The sequence below is a fragment of the Nestor notabilis genome, unplaced genomic scaffold, assembly GCF_000696875.1.
Source record: "Nestor notabilis isolate BGI_N333 unplaced genomic scaffold, ASM69687v1 scaffold16887, whole genome shotgun sequence".
Lineage (NCBI taxonomy): Eukaryota > Metazoa > Chordata > Aves > Psittaciformes > Psittacidae > Nestor > Nestor notabilis.
The window spans coordinates 43,224-59,544 of NW_009936389.1; the positions used below are offsets into that span (position 1 = coordinate 43,224).

At 53.1% G+C, this 16,321-nt stretch overlaps 1 protein-coding gene across 1 annotated transcript in view; it reads left to right on the forward strand.

The window, feature by feature from the left end:
* LOC104408659 (lymphoid enhancer-binding factor 1-like) overlaps positions 1-15,995 on the forward strand; it is a gene marked incomplete at both ends in the record, with an annotated part of 59,213 nt that extends 43,218 nt beyond the window's left edge. The window contains 7 exons of the mRNA XM_010018322.1: positions 4,310-4,442; positions 7,121-7,211; positions 12,436-12,546; positions 13,176-13,338; positions 13,549-13,626; positions 14,917-14,965; positions 15,923-15,995. Coding sequence (XP_010016624.1) covers positions 4,310-4,442; positions 7,121-7,211; positions 12,436-12,546; positions 13,176-13,338; positions 13,549-13,626; positions 14,917-14,965; positions 15,923-15,995 — 698 coding nt within the window. The remainder of the gene's footprint in view (positions 1-4,309; positions 4,443-7,120; positions 7,212-12,435; positions 12,547-13,175; positions 13,339-13,548; positions 13,627-14,916; positions 14,966-15,922) is intronic.
* Positions 15,996-16,321: the final 326 nt, after the last annotated feature.

Here is a 16,321-nt window from a genome sequence, read left to right on the forward strand (position 1 = left end):
TCCCCCTGCCTTGTCGGTGGCAGGCCCCAGCAGGCACAGCCGCCAGCCCCAGCTCCCGTCGCAGCCCGGCCCCTTGCCCCATGGCCATTTGCAGCCCGTGTTTGGGGCTGGCAGCGTGGGACAGGTGGAAAGTGACGTGGCTCATCTCACCCCACCACGGCTCCCGGCATGTGCCAGGGCGCCCCGTGCCATGGGGGATAGATCCCTCCCCGGCCCTTCTTGTTGCTGTTCTCAGCGAGGTTGATGGGGCTGGTGACACTGGAAGGTGATGTGCTGCAGCATCAGTGCCTGCCCCAGCCCGGGCGGACATCCCTCCCCGGGGAGGTGGGCACTCGGGAGCTGCAGTTAGCAAACTGAGAGGAGGAGAAGTCCCTCGGGGCTTCCAAACCCCATTCTGCTGCTCCATCCCCTCTGGAAATACCATTCTGGTGTTGCTGTAAATGCACCTTTTCATTTCTGTAGCAAGGCTGGGGCAGCACAGCTCATTCCCCAACCTGCCCTCAAAGGGCTGTGCTGGGAGGAGTGGGATAACGCTGTGCTTAGAGCCCTTTCGGGTCCCTCCATGGCTGCTGAAGGACAGGAGGTGACTTGGGGTGACTTGGGGCCGTGATGCTGGGCACTGTGTTACTTTGGGTGTGTGGATAGCGAGCAGCTCCATCATCACACCTCTGAGCTGTATGGAAACACAGCTTTGGGGAAGAGATGCAAGAAGGTGCTTCACCAAACCACAGCACATCCCCATGGTGTCCCGACCAGCACCACCCCACATCCTCCCAGGGGACCTGCTCAGAGGACACCAAACCAAATGTCCTCAGGCTGAATCAGTCCACTCAGCAGAAAACATTTGCATCAGGTTAATTTGATGGCATAAGACATTATCAGCTGATAGGTTCTGGCTTTGAAAAGCCTCTTTAAAGTTCATGTGCTGCAGGAATTGAATCTAGACCTTGTGGAAAAAGAGGAATTGATTCCATTTCCCTGGCGTGCAGATCTCTGTAAATGTGGTAGGATTTCACAGCAAAGACACGTGCAGCAGCCACAGCACATCTGGTGCCACAGCACATCTGGTGCCACAGCACATCTGGTGCCAGCCAGGAGCTGCAGACATGGCCATGGACCATGACCACTAACAGTTGTGTTTAAACCAGGGATCAACACTCAAGTTTTCTCTGTTTCTCCAGATCTTTGTGCAAGATTTCCTTGTTCCCTTGGTTGGTTCAAATGGGACATGAGTTCCTGTAACCAGTTCCCTAATGGAGGAAGTGGGAAGGGGATGAATAGCCTCCTGCAGAGTTTTTTGTCTTTCCTCCTTCCTAAGCATCCTTCCCCACCAGCTTTTTATGCCTTTGAAGAGTAGGAGAACAGTGTTTAAGCAAATGTAGAAGGGACATGGGGAAGAGCAGCTCTTCTTACTGGTGTAACATCTTGTTTCCCATCTGAACTGATGGAAAACCTGAGCAACTGAGCTGCAATCTGTTGTACTGCCAAGTTACCACCTTCTGCTTTGATGGAGAAGGAGGACAGGCCGTGCCTTTGTTGTAACCACATGTGCTCTGTGCTTGTCACTGTTGAGGTATCCTGTGGATCAGTATCGGGAGTGTTCAGCTGCCTTTGAGTGGTCTGTATCTTCTGTCATTGCTCCAGAAGCTGTTACCAGTCATCAGGCAGCGAGGCTGGTGGCTGGTGCTGTGCATTGGATCAGGCACAGTGCAGATGGGGGGGAAAGATCTGCCCCACTCTGAAATGCTTAAGCCAAGCTTTTCAAAACAGCTCAGCATCGAGCTGCTTGTGCTCCAGTGGCACGGTGCAATGTACACGTAGAACTGCATATCCCTAGTTTAGGTTTCCTGGCTCTTAAATAGGCTAAACCACGGCTAATTTTAGAAATATCACTGAAAAGCCATTCTTCATCTCATTTCATGGGCAAGAACAGTAAAAGCTCAGAGCTCCAAACATGTATTTAACTAAGCAGGAACCAACCCAGAGCCGCTCTTGATGGGAAACCCACATAGCCCATGGCCCTGCTGCAGGACAGGAACGCCTGTACCACACCAGGTTGTGCTGGGGAGGGGGGTCACATTCCCAGCATCCCGCTGTACACAGTAAATCTACACCTGGTAAGCATCAGGGATTAAGGTTTTCATTCATTCTTAAATGCAAACCTTCACGCCTCTTGGTTTTTATTTGCATGAGCAGCCTTTGTGGGAAAGACAGATGTAAAGCAGCGTCTCCATCGGTCTGTTTTCCTTTCCTCTTCATGGATTTCCTCCTTGGAGCAAGGATGCAAAACGTAGGACTTGCCCAGGGCTCTCTTGCTGCTGTGCAAGCAACTCGGAGCAGCAAGGAGAGGTCCAGGACAGGTCCTCCAGAGCCATTAGCTCTGGCTGCTCCACCTCCACCACAGCCAACTGGCGTTTTGTGCTCACTCTGCCTGAGCAGAACCATTACCGAAGGGATAGGCACCAGTGAATCAAGCCCAGAGATCATAGAACCGCTTGTCACTGGTCTCCACTTGGACATGGAGCTGCTGACTGCAGGTCTCTGAGTGCAACCATCCAGCCAATTCCTTATCCCCTGAATGGTCCATCCGCCAAATCCATGTCTTTCCAGTTTAGAGACAAGGATGTCCTGTGGGACAGTGTCAAACGCTTTGCACAAGCCCAGGCAGATCACAGAATCACCGAATGGTTTGGGTTGGATGTCACCAATCACCTCCTTAGTTTCCATGTGCCACGACTTCTCAGGTATGATGAACGGTGGCTTAGCAGATACATCCACAACTACCTCAGGAACTGCAGATACATTTTGTCATGTCCTGTGGACTTGTGCATCTCACGTTCCTTGGGTGTTCTCAAACCTGATCTTCTCTTACAACGGGCTGTTCTCCATTCTCCCAGTCCCTGCCTTTGCCTTCTGTGGCTTGGCCAGTGTGGCTGGAGCTCTTGCTGGTAAAGACTGGGGCAAAAAGTAACTCAGCCTTCTCAGGGGTAACAAGGTCTCTCGTTTCCTTCCAGAAAGGGCCCACATATTTCGTAGTCTTCCTTTTATAAACCACATGTCAAAACTCACTCAGCAGATCATCTGTAGATGTCCTGGTGGGACACAAGAGGTCTGCCCAGCAGTACCAGGAGCCCCTGCAGAGCTGATTTACCTGGTCTGCTCTCGTTCTGTCCCCATTTTGGGATGCTGTCAGTGCTGTTTCTCTTTCTGGATTTATCTGGGACAAATCCTAACATTCCACCACCAAGGCAAAGCCAGTTTGGGTTTAAAGGCAACCATGGGCGAAACCAGGCATGTAGGGAGCAGCTTGAGACGCTGGAGGCGAGGAGGCTGGCAGAGAGAGCAGCGTGTGAGTGTGTGTGTGTGCATGTGTGTGTGTTTTCCTTACAGCTGTGCAGCTCTTTTGGGCAGTTCCCCCCTTTCTGCTCCAGCAGACAGAAATACTCCCCATTGTGCTCACCAAAAAGCACCTTTTACAACAATGTTGGGTCCCAACGGCCTCGCCGTGTGTAACCAGGAGTAGCTGCAAAGAGGTTTGTTACATCCCCAGCGCTGCTTCAGCTCCCTCCAGTCCTCCTCCCAGAGCTTGGACCCATGGGGATCTGAGCCCAAGGGTGAGCACGTCCCGTTCTCAAAGGCATTGCCTCCCAGTCCCGGTTAGGAAAGCCCAAGCGTGGCTTTCGGAGTGAATGTGCAGGATGTGAAAGTCCAGGTTTAGACCCTGTGGTAGCACAAGGGAGAAAACAATAGCAATGCATTGGGTATCATGCTTGTAGCATTCCTCCTGGAATAGAAGATACTGGAAATGTTTTGAAAGGGGGGAATGGCTTGAACCTGCCCGAGGGGAGATTGAGATGAGCTCTGAGGCAGAAGCTCTTCCCGGTGAGGGTGCTGAGGCGCTGGCACAGGGTGCCCAGAGAAGCTGTGGCTGGCCCACCACTGGCAGTGTTCAAGGCCAGGTTGGACACAGGGGCTTGGAGCAACCTGCTCTAGTGGAAGGTGTCCCTGCCCGGGGCAGGGGTTGGAGCTGGAGGAGCTTTAAGGTCCCTTCCAACCCAAACCAGTCTGGGATTCTATGGTTGGAGCTGGTTTCCCCCTACCCATGCAATCACCTTCAGCTGCTGTCATTGCTCCATTTCTGGGTTTTTCTTGCAGGATGCTATGGTGTTTATTTAAGTGGGCAAGGCCACTGTCTGCCTTGACTAGAGTCACTGGGGACTTCTGGTAATTCCCAGCCTCATCTGCACCAACAGGACTTGCTCACGGAGCCCAGCAGCTTCTGAGCCCTCTCCTTCCTTGTGTCTTGCAGTCCAACAAGGTTCCTGTCGTGCAGCCCTCGCACGGAGTCCACCCGCTCACCCCGCTCATCCCTTACAGCAACGACCATTTCAGCCACGGCTCCCACTCGCCCCACTTGCCTGCTGACATCAACCAGAAGCAAGGTAATGGCACCGCTGGGCGCTGGTGTAGTGGGAGGGGGACAGTGCTGGAGGCCACTGAGACCAAGGCCCTCACCTTCCTGCTCCCAAATCAATGGGGAAAGTCAAGAGCTCTGGTCAGCTGGGGCATTGCTCAGCACTAAGAGTTTATTCAGCTCATTGGCAGTGCTTTGTAATCCTGGTCATGAGGAGTTCAGCATGAAAACCCCAGCCCTGCTGCTGTGAAGTGTGCTCAGTTCTCAGTGCAGGCTGTCCTGTAGCTTGGGACCAGACCAGAGCCTGCGAGATGATGCGTAAGACTCAACCAGAAAATGGAAAGTAATCTTTCCTTTGACTCATACCCAAACTGTTGTCAGGTTGTCATTTTGAGAAAACAAATGCTTGAAGCAGGAAATATTTTAACTAAATAGGATGGGTGCCTGATAGCTGACTGGATCACTACGTGTGTGTGTCCATAGCCACACGTTAGGTGGTTGTCACACAGCTTGGCTCTTTGGGTTCCTGTGCGAGTCCAGGACACATCAACTGCAGAGGAAAGCACAGTAGGTCGAGGTTAAACCCTGAACTGTGAATTACAGGTGAGTGCACAGGAATTCACCCCAGCCCATCGTTCTTCATGGGTTACTGGCAAGCTGAGTCTAAAATCAAACTTGGCTCAAGCGTACGTTAGTGTGATGGAATCTTTCAGCATCTGTTCAGATTACCCAGGTTTCTGCACAGACCTGGTCTTGATTTCATGTGAAAGCAGGTGAATACATGGGTTTGTGTCAAAGTACATTCAGGAAGGGATTCAGGGCCCATCAGAGCCCAGAAATCAGTGTGAAAACAGAGGCATAAAACCAACAGTTGTGATTTAGGCAAAGGCAAAGGTTTGGATCCAAACTGTCCCAGAGACATCAGCTTCAATGAGTTAATGTCGCTGGTAAAACAGTGGGGAGTGAGGATGCTCTTGGCTGAAGGACGTGCTGAATTATCCCTGGTCTGAACCCAGAGGCCATGTCCTGGACTCATCAGGGATGCTGATGGTGAAGATTTAGGTCCAGTGTAAGAGCTACCCAGGCACATCCTGGTTTTCTTTCCAGTCTCCCCTTTTCCATTTGTCCTGTACCTTTACAGAGGCAGGGGGAGTCTGTCCATTCCAGAGACATCCCCAGTCCTATTTGTGAAGAGGTTCAGACCATCGTCCTCAGCTGGGACCTGCCTCTGTGGTGCAGCTTGATAACTTTGCCTGCCCCATCCCTGCACTGCTGGGGTGAGGGTTTCCTTCCCCACTCATTCTGGATGTGTCCCATCTCTGTTTTCATCCCTGAAATATCTCCCATTATCACCCAGTGTAAACTCTTGCGAGTCACCATCTACTCATTCTCCCAGCAGCTCTTTAAAGTATTTCACAGTAGCCCAAGGACACGCAGACAAGGAAATACAAGCAGGATCTTCTGAGTCAGTGGCTGGTGCCCAGCCACTGGGCCAGCGAGAAGAACTGGTGCTCTGGCTCACACAACTTGTTGGAGGTGCAAATCCCAGGAAATCCTGGCAGCTGCCTAATGTGGAGGCTGGTTTTGTCTGACCTTCAGTGGGCTGCTGCATCCCACTTGAGCACAGCTGTACATAAATCGCATGCTATTCATATTCCTTTCAATATTCATATTCCTTTCAATTTGGTTATATATTTATTTAGTTATATATTTATTTTAGTTACCTCCTAATAAGATGCTTGGAATCTGCTGGTGTCATTCCTAAGTCATAATTTATCACTAATACATCCTGGAGAATAACCCAGGCTTAAACTGCTTGCAGCTACTCACCCATTTATCCGATGCATTTACTGCTCAGGACAGCTGCTGAACAGTCTGTGTACAGGATGTTTTCTAGAGGCTCTGTAGCTGTCAGCATTACAGGATGCTGCAGCAGAGCTCAGCTCCAGCTCCAGTTTTCCAGTGTGGGGCTTAGCTGGAGGCTGCTTTTACTGGTTGTCTGAGTCCCACCCACAGCCCCCAGGCTGTTTTCAAGTCCAAATAGAAGCTGTGGCTGTCTCCTCTGGCCATGCCACCCGTGCCAGCAGCTTTGAAGATCACACAGGGATTCCCCTTGGGAAGGGTGAATTCCCAGCTGGCACCATACCCACCTCCACTTGGCACCCACAGAGCCCATGAGGTGATTGCTTTGAACAAGGACTCCTGCTTTAGAATGGAGAGAGCAGCGATGCTGCTGGAGCATCCCCACTGAGCACTCCTGGGGATGACAGATGGGAAGGAAGGTGATGACTGAGGGGAGTGTAGGAACAGCTTTGACCATCAGTTATGCCCCTGAACAGGCTCTCTGGAAGGGCAGAGGGATGGCTGGAGTCCATCAAATCCTTACCACACCAAGCTGCTGCTTGGCCTCAGCGTGGCAGGGAGCAGGGGCGATGCTTGTGCAGGAGCAAGCTGCCTTCTCTATTCTGTTACATGAGTGTTTGTGACTCTGCAGCAACATGGATGACCCACCACATCCCCACACAGAGAACCACAGCTATAAAAAGGGCAATTACAATATCCTGCTGCCTGCAGATAGCTCTTTCCCATACATTCCCTGCTGCCCACAAGTGCCCGTAGATGGATCAGCCAGGGGTTCGGGAGCCGTTCGGGTCAGCCGGGGAACACGGTGCTGGGTCCAGCTCACTTCCTTCTCCCTTCTCCCAGGAGTGCACCGTCCTTCCCAGACCTCAGACATCCCTGGATTCTACCCCCTCCCTCCTGGTGGAGTCGGACAGATCACACCGTCGATGGGATGGTGAGTGCGGGGGCTCAGCCCCAGCCCCACTGGCTGCTCCGTGCGGGGAACAAATATGTGCAGCCATTCTCTGTATCCTCCAAGGTGCTTTCACCCGGCTCCATCCCTCCTGTGTGCTGCATGGTGGGGAAGAAGATTTAGAGTCGTTTTGGAGATGGGGAGTAGATCTGTGGAGGGGCTGAAGGCGTTGTCCCAGCTGGGGAGTGCTTGGAGCAGGATTACAACCTGCCTGAATCAAAACTGTCTCCTGCCTTACATCTAGCTGCCTGCGCGGATTAGGAAACCCAGGAGAGCTTCCTACCCACCTCTCTTAATCACACAAAAGCCTCTCTTTCTGAGTAGGAGGTCATTTTCTCCTCACTGGGGTTTTCAGCACAAACAGTGCTTTTCCTGACCATGCCACTGGCACACTGTAATCCAGAGGGATGCTCCATTGGCTGAGCCACAGTGCTTCTCGGAGCCTGACACACAGGGGGAAAACCACTGTGGTAGAGACCAGGCAAACTGCCCTGGTACCCACAGCACAGCCAGCTCGGTGGCACCCGCTGCTCCAGGGGGAACAGGGAAGGAGGGACAATGAGCTGGAGCACTCCCAAAACATCCCCCTTGCATGGGCCAGCCCTGAGGAGCATCCCACAAAGCAGAGCTCATTGGGAAACCTGCCTCAGGGCCGTGAGTTCAGAGTACATCAGGTTGTGCTCTGTGGTCATTGCCCCTGGGTTGTGTCCCCATGATGGTAAAGACATGGAGGGACCGGGTCTGGTGGGTGCTGCCGTGTGGGCATCGTCACTCCTCAGGTGTATTTTGAGCACCCATCAGTGACGCAGGGACCTTGCAGAGGCTCGTGGGGAGGCTGGTGGCTGCAGGCAGCGATTTGGGGTGGCCAGGACAGGGGGAGAGTATGTGGAAGGTGATTGTGAGGCAGGCAGATCCCCAGCGAAGCCCAGCAGAGGCCTTCAGCTACAAGAAGATGTTGCAGATGGGAGAGGCGAAGCGCATCAAGACACGAAGTAAAATGTTAGCTTTTTGGTTTGTTTTGTTTATGAATTTCATGTTCCAGATATTTAACCACAAGGAAACAGAGGCTGAGGCCTTTGATACAGAGTTTGGCTTCAAAGAGATTACATTTTGCCTTCTGTGCTAAATCTGCTACTCTTGGGCGATGATTTAACTCCTCATACGATGTGATTCATCCTCAGGAAAAACAAGTACTGGGGTGACTGTGCTCTAACATGAAAGCAATAGTTGGGGGTGAGAAAAGAGCCTGTTTGCCAAATGCAAGGTCCACTTTTGGGGTGGGATGCGGTCGGGGCAGCCCTGGGAAGGAAGCCTGGTTTGCACAGGCGTTTTGTTGGTCGGCTGGTGGCAGAGGGAGTTTTCATGCTCCGGCATCGCCGGGGTTTGGCATCCTCAAGCAACCTCGTCAGACACGTTCAGTAGTGACTAATAGAGCAGGCACAGTAAAGCAGCCAATGGCCTGACGGAGCAGAGGGCAGCACATGTGTGTGTAATAGAGCCTGTGCTTACCCCTTTGCCTGCCCCAGATTTATGGGGAGAGCCCCAAAACCACTCCTGAGGTGCCCAGTCCTCAGCTGAGGCTCAGCGTGGTTGGGTGCAGAAGCACCAAAGCATGGCAGGGGTGGTGGCAGCACTGGCTCCCAGGCAGCGGGTGACAGGGGCTGTGCTGGGGATGCTTGTGCCTTTGCCACATGCGGGAAGCAGCTTTTCCTCCAGGATCTGGTCAGAAATGGGTTTTGTCCTCACTGAGCACTCGGGAGGAGGAGCTGCAGTCAGTCTCTGTAGTTAGCTGGGATGACAGTCGGATAAAAGCCTTTGAGTCCAGCCGAGTGAGTTCTGCTCACAGGGGCCTGGCAGCAAACATCACCCAGGAGCCTGTGAACCGTGTCCCTCGCCCTCTCCGAGCGGTGGCAATGCCACTGGAGCCCTTCCATGGCCATCCCGTGTCTTTTTCCCCTCCCATCACCGGGTGACACGGGCTGTGATCACGCATTCCCAACCATTAGGGGCTGGTTTTGCAGTTGCATTCATTTGCACGTCAGCCTCGCGCTGGAAGAAGCCGCGAGTGCCCTTTTCTATCCCTGCATCCCGGCTCTGCAGTAACGTGTGTCGCTTCTGGATGAGCTCCGAGTGTTTTCTCAGCCCTGGGGCAGCCGCCTTTGACTTCAAAGGGTATTTAGTTTCCCGATGCAGGGTAGCACTTGGCTGTTTGTTGGTGTGTTTATACCCGCCGACATCTAAGGGGTGGGAGAGGGCTCCTGCCTGGCAGGGTGTAAACACCACCTCGCTGCCTTTCCTGCACACAGATCCCGCTCGAGCCAAGGCACAGCAGCTCCCGGAGCAGCACAAACAGAAACCCTCCTCCCCAGCAAAGCTCAAGGGCCTGTCGTTATTCCTCTTCAGGGCAGAAACTATCTTTAGCCCTGAAAAATCCCTGGCATCCAGGAGCTCGTTGCAGGGCACTGCACTTAATGATAATGCGGTGGGGTTTTTTTTGCTTATTACAGCTGAAAATAGCTGGTCTTAAGCACAGCTCTGTGCAGGCTGGCCAAAGGAGCACGAGCATCAGCATGGATTTAAGCACCCCATCACGCCCTCCTTGGGCACCCCAGTTTCTATGCACAGTTTTAGGCTGGGAGCATCTTCTGGCGGGTTTGCAGAACAAGCCCAGGTATTTCTGAGCTATCTCCATATGAAAACAAGGGGGGTTCCCTTGCTGGAAACAACAGGGAACTTCCTGCATGGTTATTTTACTATCTCAAGAATCATTTCCAGCTCCAGTCTGGTAGAAGCCTGGTGCCCACTATGAAATGACTTTGAAAAGAAAGGTAGGACTGAGGTTTTGGCAGGTTTGAAAATGATGGGCATCCCTTAAACGATGTGCTGGGGGAATCAGAGCATTTATAAAGCACGTGCAAGGTGCTTACTCTCCATTCCTGCACTTGGGCATCCTCCTGGTGCAGCCCATGACTCTGCAGTCTCTCGTGCACCACAGAGAGAGAGGCTCTGACCAGGCTTTTTGCTCAAACTGTGCTTTTAAGCAACTTCTTCAGTGTGATAGCCACGTCTCCTAATCCTTCAGCACACCTCTGCATTCTGCATTTTAACAGGATAAGCTCAGTGCTGTGGTGGTGTTACTGCATCGGGGATGGAGGGGGGGTCAGAGTTGGAGCCCATCTTTGCAGGGAGGACCAGCTTCTCCCTAACTGAAGTCCAAGCCCTGCCCTTTGAGCCCAGGGGACACCAGGAGCATCCCACCAGACAGAGCTGGGGCATTGGTGCTCCGAGCCCCCTTAGCAAAGAGACTCTTTAGGAGACACCACGTAGCTGTGGATACTTTATAGACTCTTTCTTCCCGATCCCAGGCAGAGCCAGTCTGTCTATCCGCTCCCGTCATGTGGATTTAGGCAGCCGTATTCGTCAGCGCTTTCTGCTGGGGCTTCTTTCTCCAGGTGAGTATGAGCTGTGTGAGACAGGGCAGCAGCTCGGCCCGGCTCGCAGCTTGCAGTGTGTGCACTAGGAGCTTGCAGCACACCACGGCCATGCACTTCCCGCGGCAGCCGTGGGAAGAGAAGGAGCTTTGGGGCACTGTCTGCTCCAGAGGGTGCTCAGGGGAACATGGAGCATCCCAGGAGGATGCACAACGATTGGGTTTTAAACAGCACAAGTCAAAGCAAAGCAGAAACCCCTGCCTTCAGCTCAGCACTGGGAAAACAGGGCGAAATCTGTTGCTCCGGAGTTTGCTCCTTGTCACTAACCCTAATCCTGCCACCACCACTGATGAGTTCTGCTCTGCAGGGACCCATCTGTTTTACTTGCTCTCAGCCTAAGAAGCAGGACAGGCAGCGGGCAGCGATTTGCTGTCCCCCCATCAGCACGAGTCAGTTCTCTGGGACTGAAGTGCAGCACCGGGCATGGAAAGGGCTGATGTGGCCATGGGAAGGGGTCAGCAGGAGCTGCCCTGCTCCCCCCCGCAAGGAGCTGGCCCTGCAGCACAACCTGCCTTCAATAGTGGGTGGGTTGAGCCACGTAGCACAGCCCTGCACCATCCACACTGCAAGTGTATGGTCACCCAGGACCAAATTTTGCCCTCTGTAAATACACCCAGCACCCTGTGATGTCCCAGTGAGCAGCACCGTGCGTGCTCACACAGCAGCTTTTGCTTCTGCTTTGTGTTGTCCTCAAGAGCCATTAGCGGAGGTTTCCCGCAGGAAAACCATGCAAGCCCTTAGCCATGCAAACCCCTCCATCCATGCATCCCTGGATCCAGGCAAGCCCTTAGCCCTGCAGCAGAGGCCGAGGGAGCGCTGCCAGCCCTCCTTCCTCGCTGGGGCATTGCTTTGCCCAGCTGAAGGCTAGAGAGGAGCTAATGGTTGGTTCCCTGTGGAGGATATGAGCTTCCCCGAGCCCAGCACAGGAGCTCCTGCTTGCAGGATCTTGGGATGGGTTTTGCAGCCCTGAAAGTACACCTGGTGAGATAAGGATCAGACTGTGCTGGTGGAGTCAATTAAACAGCTTTTCTTTCCGTGCCAGCATATCTAACGAACAGTTCATCTCCCATGGGCAATTCTGCCATCTCTAGCTGCAGTCATAACGTGGCAAGCTTGGCAAAGCTGAGACTGCGCTGCCTTTACCCTCTGAAACTCGAGAGAGAGCTAATGAAGCCTGAAAGCTAGCGAGACCTCTCATGATCTCAGTCCCGTGTCGGTGGAGAGCGTTGCTTAGGGAAGGTGCACCTCCTAGAGTTGCAGCTTGGTTCATGTTCAGACTTATGCTACTTCTGTTAAAAGAAAGGTGCAGGGTGGTCCTAATCTCTCCCATCCAAAGCTGGGTTGAGTTTGTTGTTCCTTTCTGCAGTGCTCATAAGATATTGCAACAACAGAGATCTGAAACCGCTGGTTGAAAGCGCCCTTGATCTCGGTGGGGCTGGCTCCTGCTCAGGCTGGTTTCCTTGTGGCAGCACCCGGACCCTTTCCAGCCCCATTCCAACAGTGGGGGCAACCCAGGGCTGGTGGGCAGCTGCCTGCCCTGCACCAGCGCCGCAGCGCTCGAGGGTTTGCTTTCCATGTCCTTGGCTTTACCGTCTGCTTCTGCCTCGTCACAGTGCCACCTCGTGAGACGCTGCTCCCAGCACCCAGCACCCAGCACCCCGCTCCCCGCTCCCCGCACAGCCCTCCCGGCGCGGCTCATCCGCTCTCTGTTGCAGGTTCACTCACCCGCTGGTGCTGGGCTCTGGCATGCACACCACCGGCATCCCGCACCCCGCCATCGTGCCCCACTCCGGCAAGCAAGACATGGAGCACTATGACCGGAACATGTAAGCTCATAGAACCCCAGCCTGGTTTGTGTCAGAAGGGACCTTCAAGCTCCTCCAGCTCCAACCCCTGCCCCGGGCAGGGACACCTTCCACTAGAGCAGGTTGCTCCAAGCCCCTGTGTCCAACCTGGCCTTGAACACTGCCAGGGATGGGGCAGCCACAGCTTCTCTGGGCACCCTGTGCCAGCGCCTCAGCACCCTCACAGGGAAGAGCTTCTGCCTCAGAGCTCATCTCAATCTCCCCTCGGGCAGGTTCAAGCCATTCCCATTGTTCTGTCCCTACAGGCCCTTGTAAAAAAACCCTCTCCAGGTTTCTTGTCAGCCCCTTTTAGTTACTGGAAGACTGTTACAAGCTCTCCCCTGAGAAGCTGGAAGTTGAGCCAGGGGGGCTCAACACATTAATTCCTTAATACCCATTTAATTTATCACTGTTAATGCTTGCATGGGGAGGAGGGTGGATGAACACTGAGCACTGCCTGCATCAGGCAACAGCACATGTCCAGGGTGCAGATCTCAGGCCCCCCCAGCAGGTTGGTTTGGTGTTGAGTCTTCTGCTGAGCTTGGTGCCACCAGGCAGCCAGGCTGGAGGGTGGCTCTGATGCTGACAGCTCTTCCTTTGATCCCACCAAGGAAACCTCAACCAGAACCAAAGAGAGAGAAGGAAGCCAAGAAGCCCACTATCAAGAAGCCCCTGAATGCTTTCATGTTGTATATGAAAGAAATGCGGGCGAAAGTCATTGCCGAGTGCACCCTGAAAGAGAGTGCTGCCATCAACCAGATCCTGGGACGGAGGGTAAGGACACGTGGGGCTCAGCCCATCCCAGTGCAGCATCCCCGTCCCTTGCAGCTGATCTTAAGCACAGAACAATCATCTTGCTTTCAAAACTGGGTGCTCTTATCCCTTCAACACACGGAGTCGGATGTGCTCCGGAGCTGGGCGGCCGCGGTGGGACGGGCTGGGAGGGGACAGTGGGGCCATGTCTCACTGTCCTTGTCCTTGCAGTGGCACGCGCTGTCCCGGGAGGAGCAGGCCAAGTACTACGAACTGGCTCGCCAGGAAAGGAGTGGCTGCTGTGGTCGGGTCCCCTCGCCACGGCATGGGCTGCAGTGACCCGGGGTGGGGGGCTGACAACTGCTGTTTGCCAAACAACCCGCCTGTCCCTGGTAAGGCCAAAACAGACCAAAAACACCCCCAAAAAAGAGGGCAGAGATGATGCAGAAAAAGCAGAGGTTACGGGACTGCATTTCTCTGCAGCAGCACAATGTCCCTGCCTCCTTACAAGCACAAACCAGAAGCTCAGCATCCATATGCAGCTTTGCAGGATCAGTGCTGAATGCTGCTGCCCTCCAGAGCTGCCCTTAGAGAAACCAGCAGAGGTTATGGGACTGCATTTCTCTGCAGCAGCACAGATGTCCCTGCCTCCTTACAAGCACAAAGCAGAAGCTCAGCATCCGTATGCAGCTTTGCAGGATCAGTGCTGAATGCTGCTGCCCTCCAGAGCTGCCCTTAGAGAAACCAGAGCAGCACCAAAGGTGGCAGCATCGGTGGGCACACATCTGGAGGGCAGCAGCATCACTGAGAGCAAGGCACCATCTTCCTCCAAGATCAAGCACTCCTGCTATAGAAATCTCCATCCCGTAGCATCCTTCATCTTGGCAGGGGCTGGTTCCTTGCTCCAGAAGATGGAGCGGGATGGTGGGCTCCAGAGGTGCACATTGATTCTCCCAGCACTGGCAAAAAGCTGCTTCGGATGTTGTGGTTGTTGTAAGAGATGCTTTTCTCCCTGGAGCTCGAGCAGGAAGGAAGAGGAGGAATGTAGGTCACTTGTGCAGCACGTGATGCGGATATCGGGCAGGAAGTACAGTTGCTCCCACACTGAAGAAAAAGCTCACCGCAGCTCAGAGCTTTCCACCTTCACTCAAACCACAAGAAGTCATATACAGAGTCAGAGGTCAAAGGCAGCCCTGTGAGCTGCCTGCTCCACACAGGCCACATTTGCTCCTGTGCTGCTCTGTCCTCATGGTAAAGTCATGAGGAGATGAGGGGAGTTGTTTTGTATTGTGAATCAGAGGCAGTTTGGGGAGAAAACTGGGGCTTCTTGTTAGTGAGGTGAGAAAGAAGAATGAAAGATGACTGAAATAGAGAAGTAGTATTTAAATGTTAATTTCTGGGGATTTCCCAAAGCTTTCTTTCCTATTGGAAATGTGGAATGCTGCTGCTGGTTATGTTATGGAGCAACTTCTGTTTGGGTGTAAGGCACCACATTAAAGGCAGCAGCAGCTTTCCTCAGCAACCCAGTCCAGCCCCAAAACCCTGTGCAGCACCCTCAGTTTGGAGCATGGACTAACAGCCTTCCCTTTGATTCCCTAGGGGAAGAAGAAGAGACGAACACGGGAAAAGCAGCAAGATTCCAACTCAGGTAAACTCACGTGGCTCAGGGGCTGTCCCTTCATTACCCACTCACAGGGGATAATCCAAAGCAGTTGTCATGTTTTACCGTGTTTTCTTTCTCCCAAGCTTAACAAAGGAAATACACATGTATTTATTCTTTTAAAATGCAGTAAATTAACATTTCTATTACTTTATGGACATGTTTGAATCAGAACACGGGGAGCATCCATCTATTTCTTGCCTGTGAAATGATCATTTCACCTGTTGTGGATTGAAAACCAGCTGCTGGTTGTACACAACAGGAGACACTGGTGGTGGCTGAAGGAGGGAGTGTGAGTCCAGCACTGAGATGTGCTGTTCAAATCCCATTTACAGCACTAGAGAAAAACCATGATGAGCCCATAATTATGCAGTAAAACTGCAACACTTTAGGAAAGGCCACGGGGAATAGTTCTTCCATTAAAACTGGAAGGGGAATGGTGGGGGCACAGTAGAATAACCCGTGTCTGGGTCTCCTTGGCGCTAACTCTGCTTTCAGCCTGCTTCTGCAACTTTTCCTCCTCTTCTTTTCCATGCACAGTCTGAGCTCGCTGGCAGCCCTGTTTACTCGCTGCTGGAAAGGCAGGGAGCAGGTAAGGATGCAGACACAGGAGGCAGGCAGCACCTCTGGGATCTGGCCGCTTTTCCAGACTTCAGAAATGTGAAGAGCCATCCATTTCCCTGCAGTTGCCCATATTTCCCACAGCTGAGGCCATTTCCCAGCCCTCCTTCCCCAGCTGCCAGCAGTGATCACTGATACTGCCTAACAATCACTTTTTTCCAGGAGAGGTGGTGCTGGCTCCATTCTGTTACAGAATCATGGATTGTAGTCTTAGTTGTGTGTTCAAGTGGCTAAAATGACGTTGCCTCTTTTCTTCCTCCTGCTCCTCCTCCTCTTTGTGCCTCTGCCTTGCCCATTCTCCGCCACGCATGCTTCTGTGTTCAGATCCTGCCTCTCCTAAGAAATGCAGAGCTCGCTTTGGCCTCAACCAACAAACGGACTGGTGCGGCCCGTGCAGGTGTGTATCAGCATCTCCTCCTGCTGGGGTGCTCCTGGGTGCTCCTGGGCGAGCGGGTTCGGCTCCGCGCATCCTCCTCCTGCTCCAGCCAGGAGCTGTTGTTGTCCAAACTACCAGCGTCAGGCTGCACCTTGGGTTTTGTATCCCCCCTCCCCAGGGCAGTGTTGGTGTGATGCTGTACGTGCTCCTCGGCTCATGGACTTCCCTGGTCTTAAAAGCTTATTTCCAGGCTGGAGACCTCTGTGACCCTGATTAGAGATTCCCTATCACATACATAGGATGCTAGGGCCAGAAGTGAGTAGTTAATGGGTTTCTTTTTCCTATTT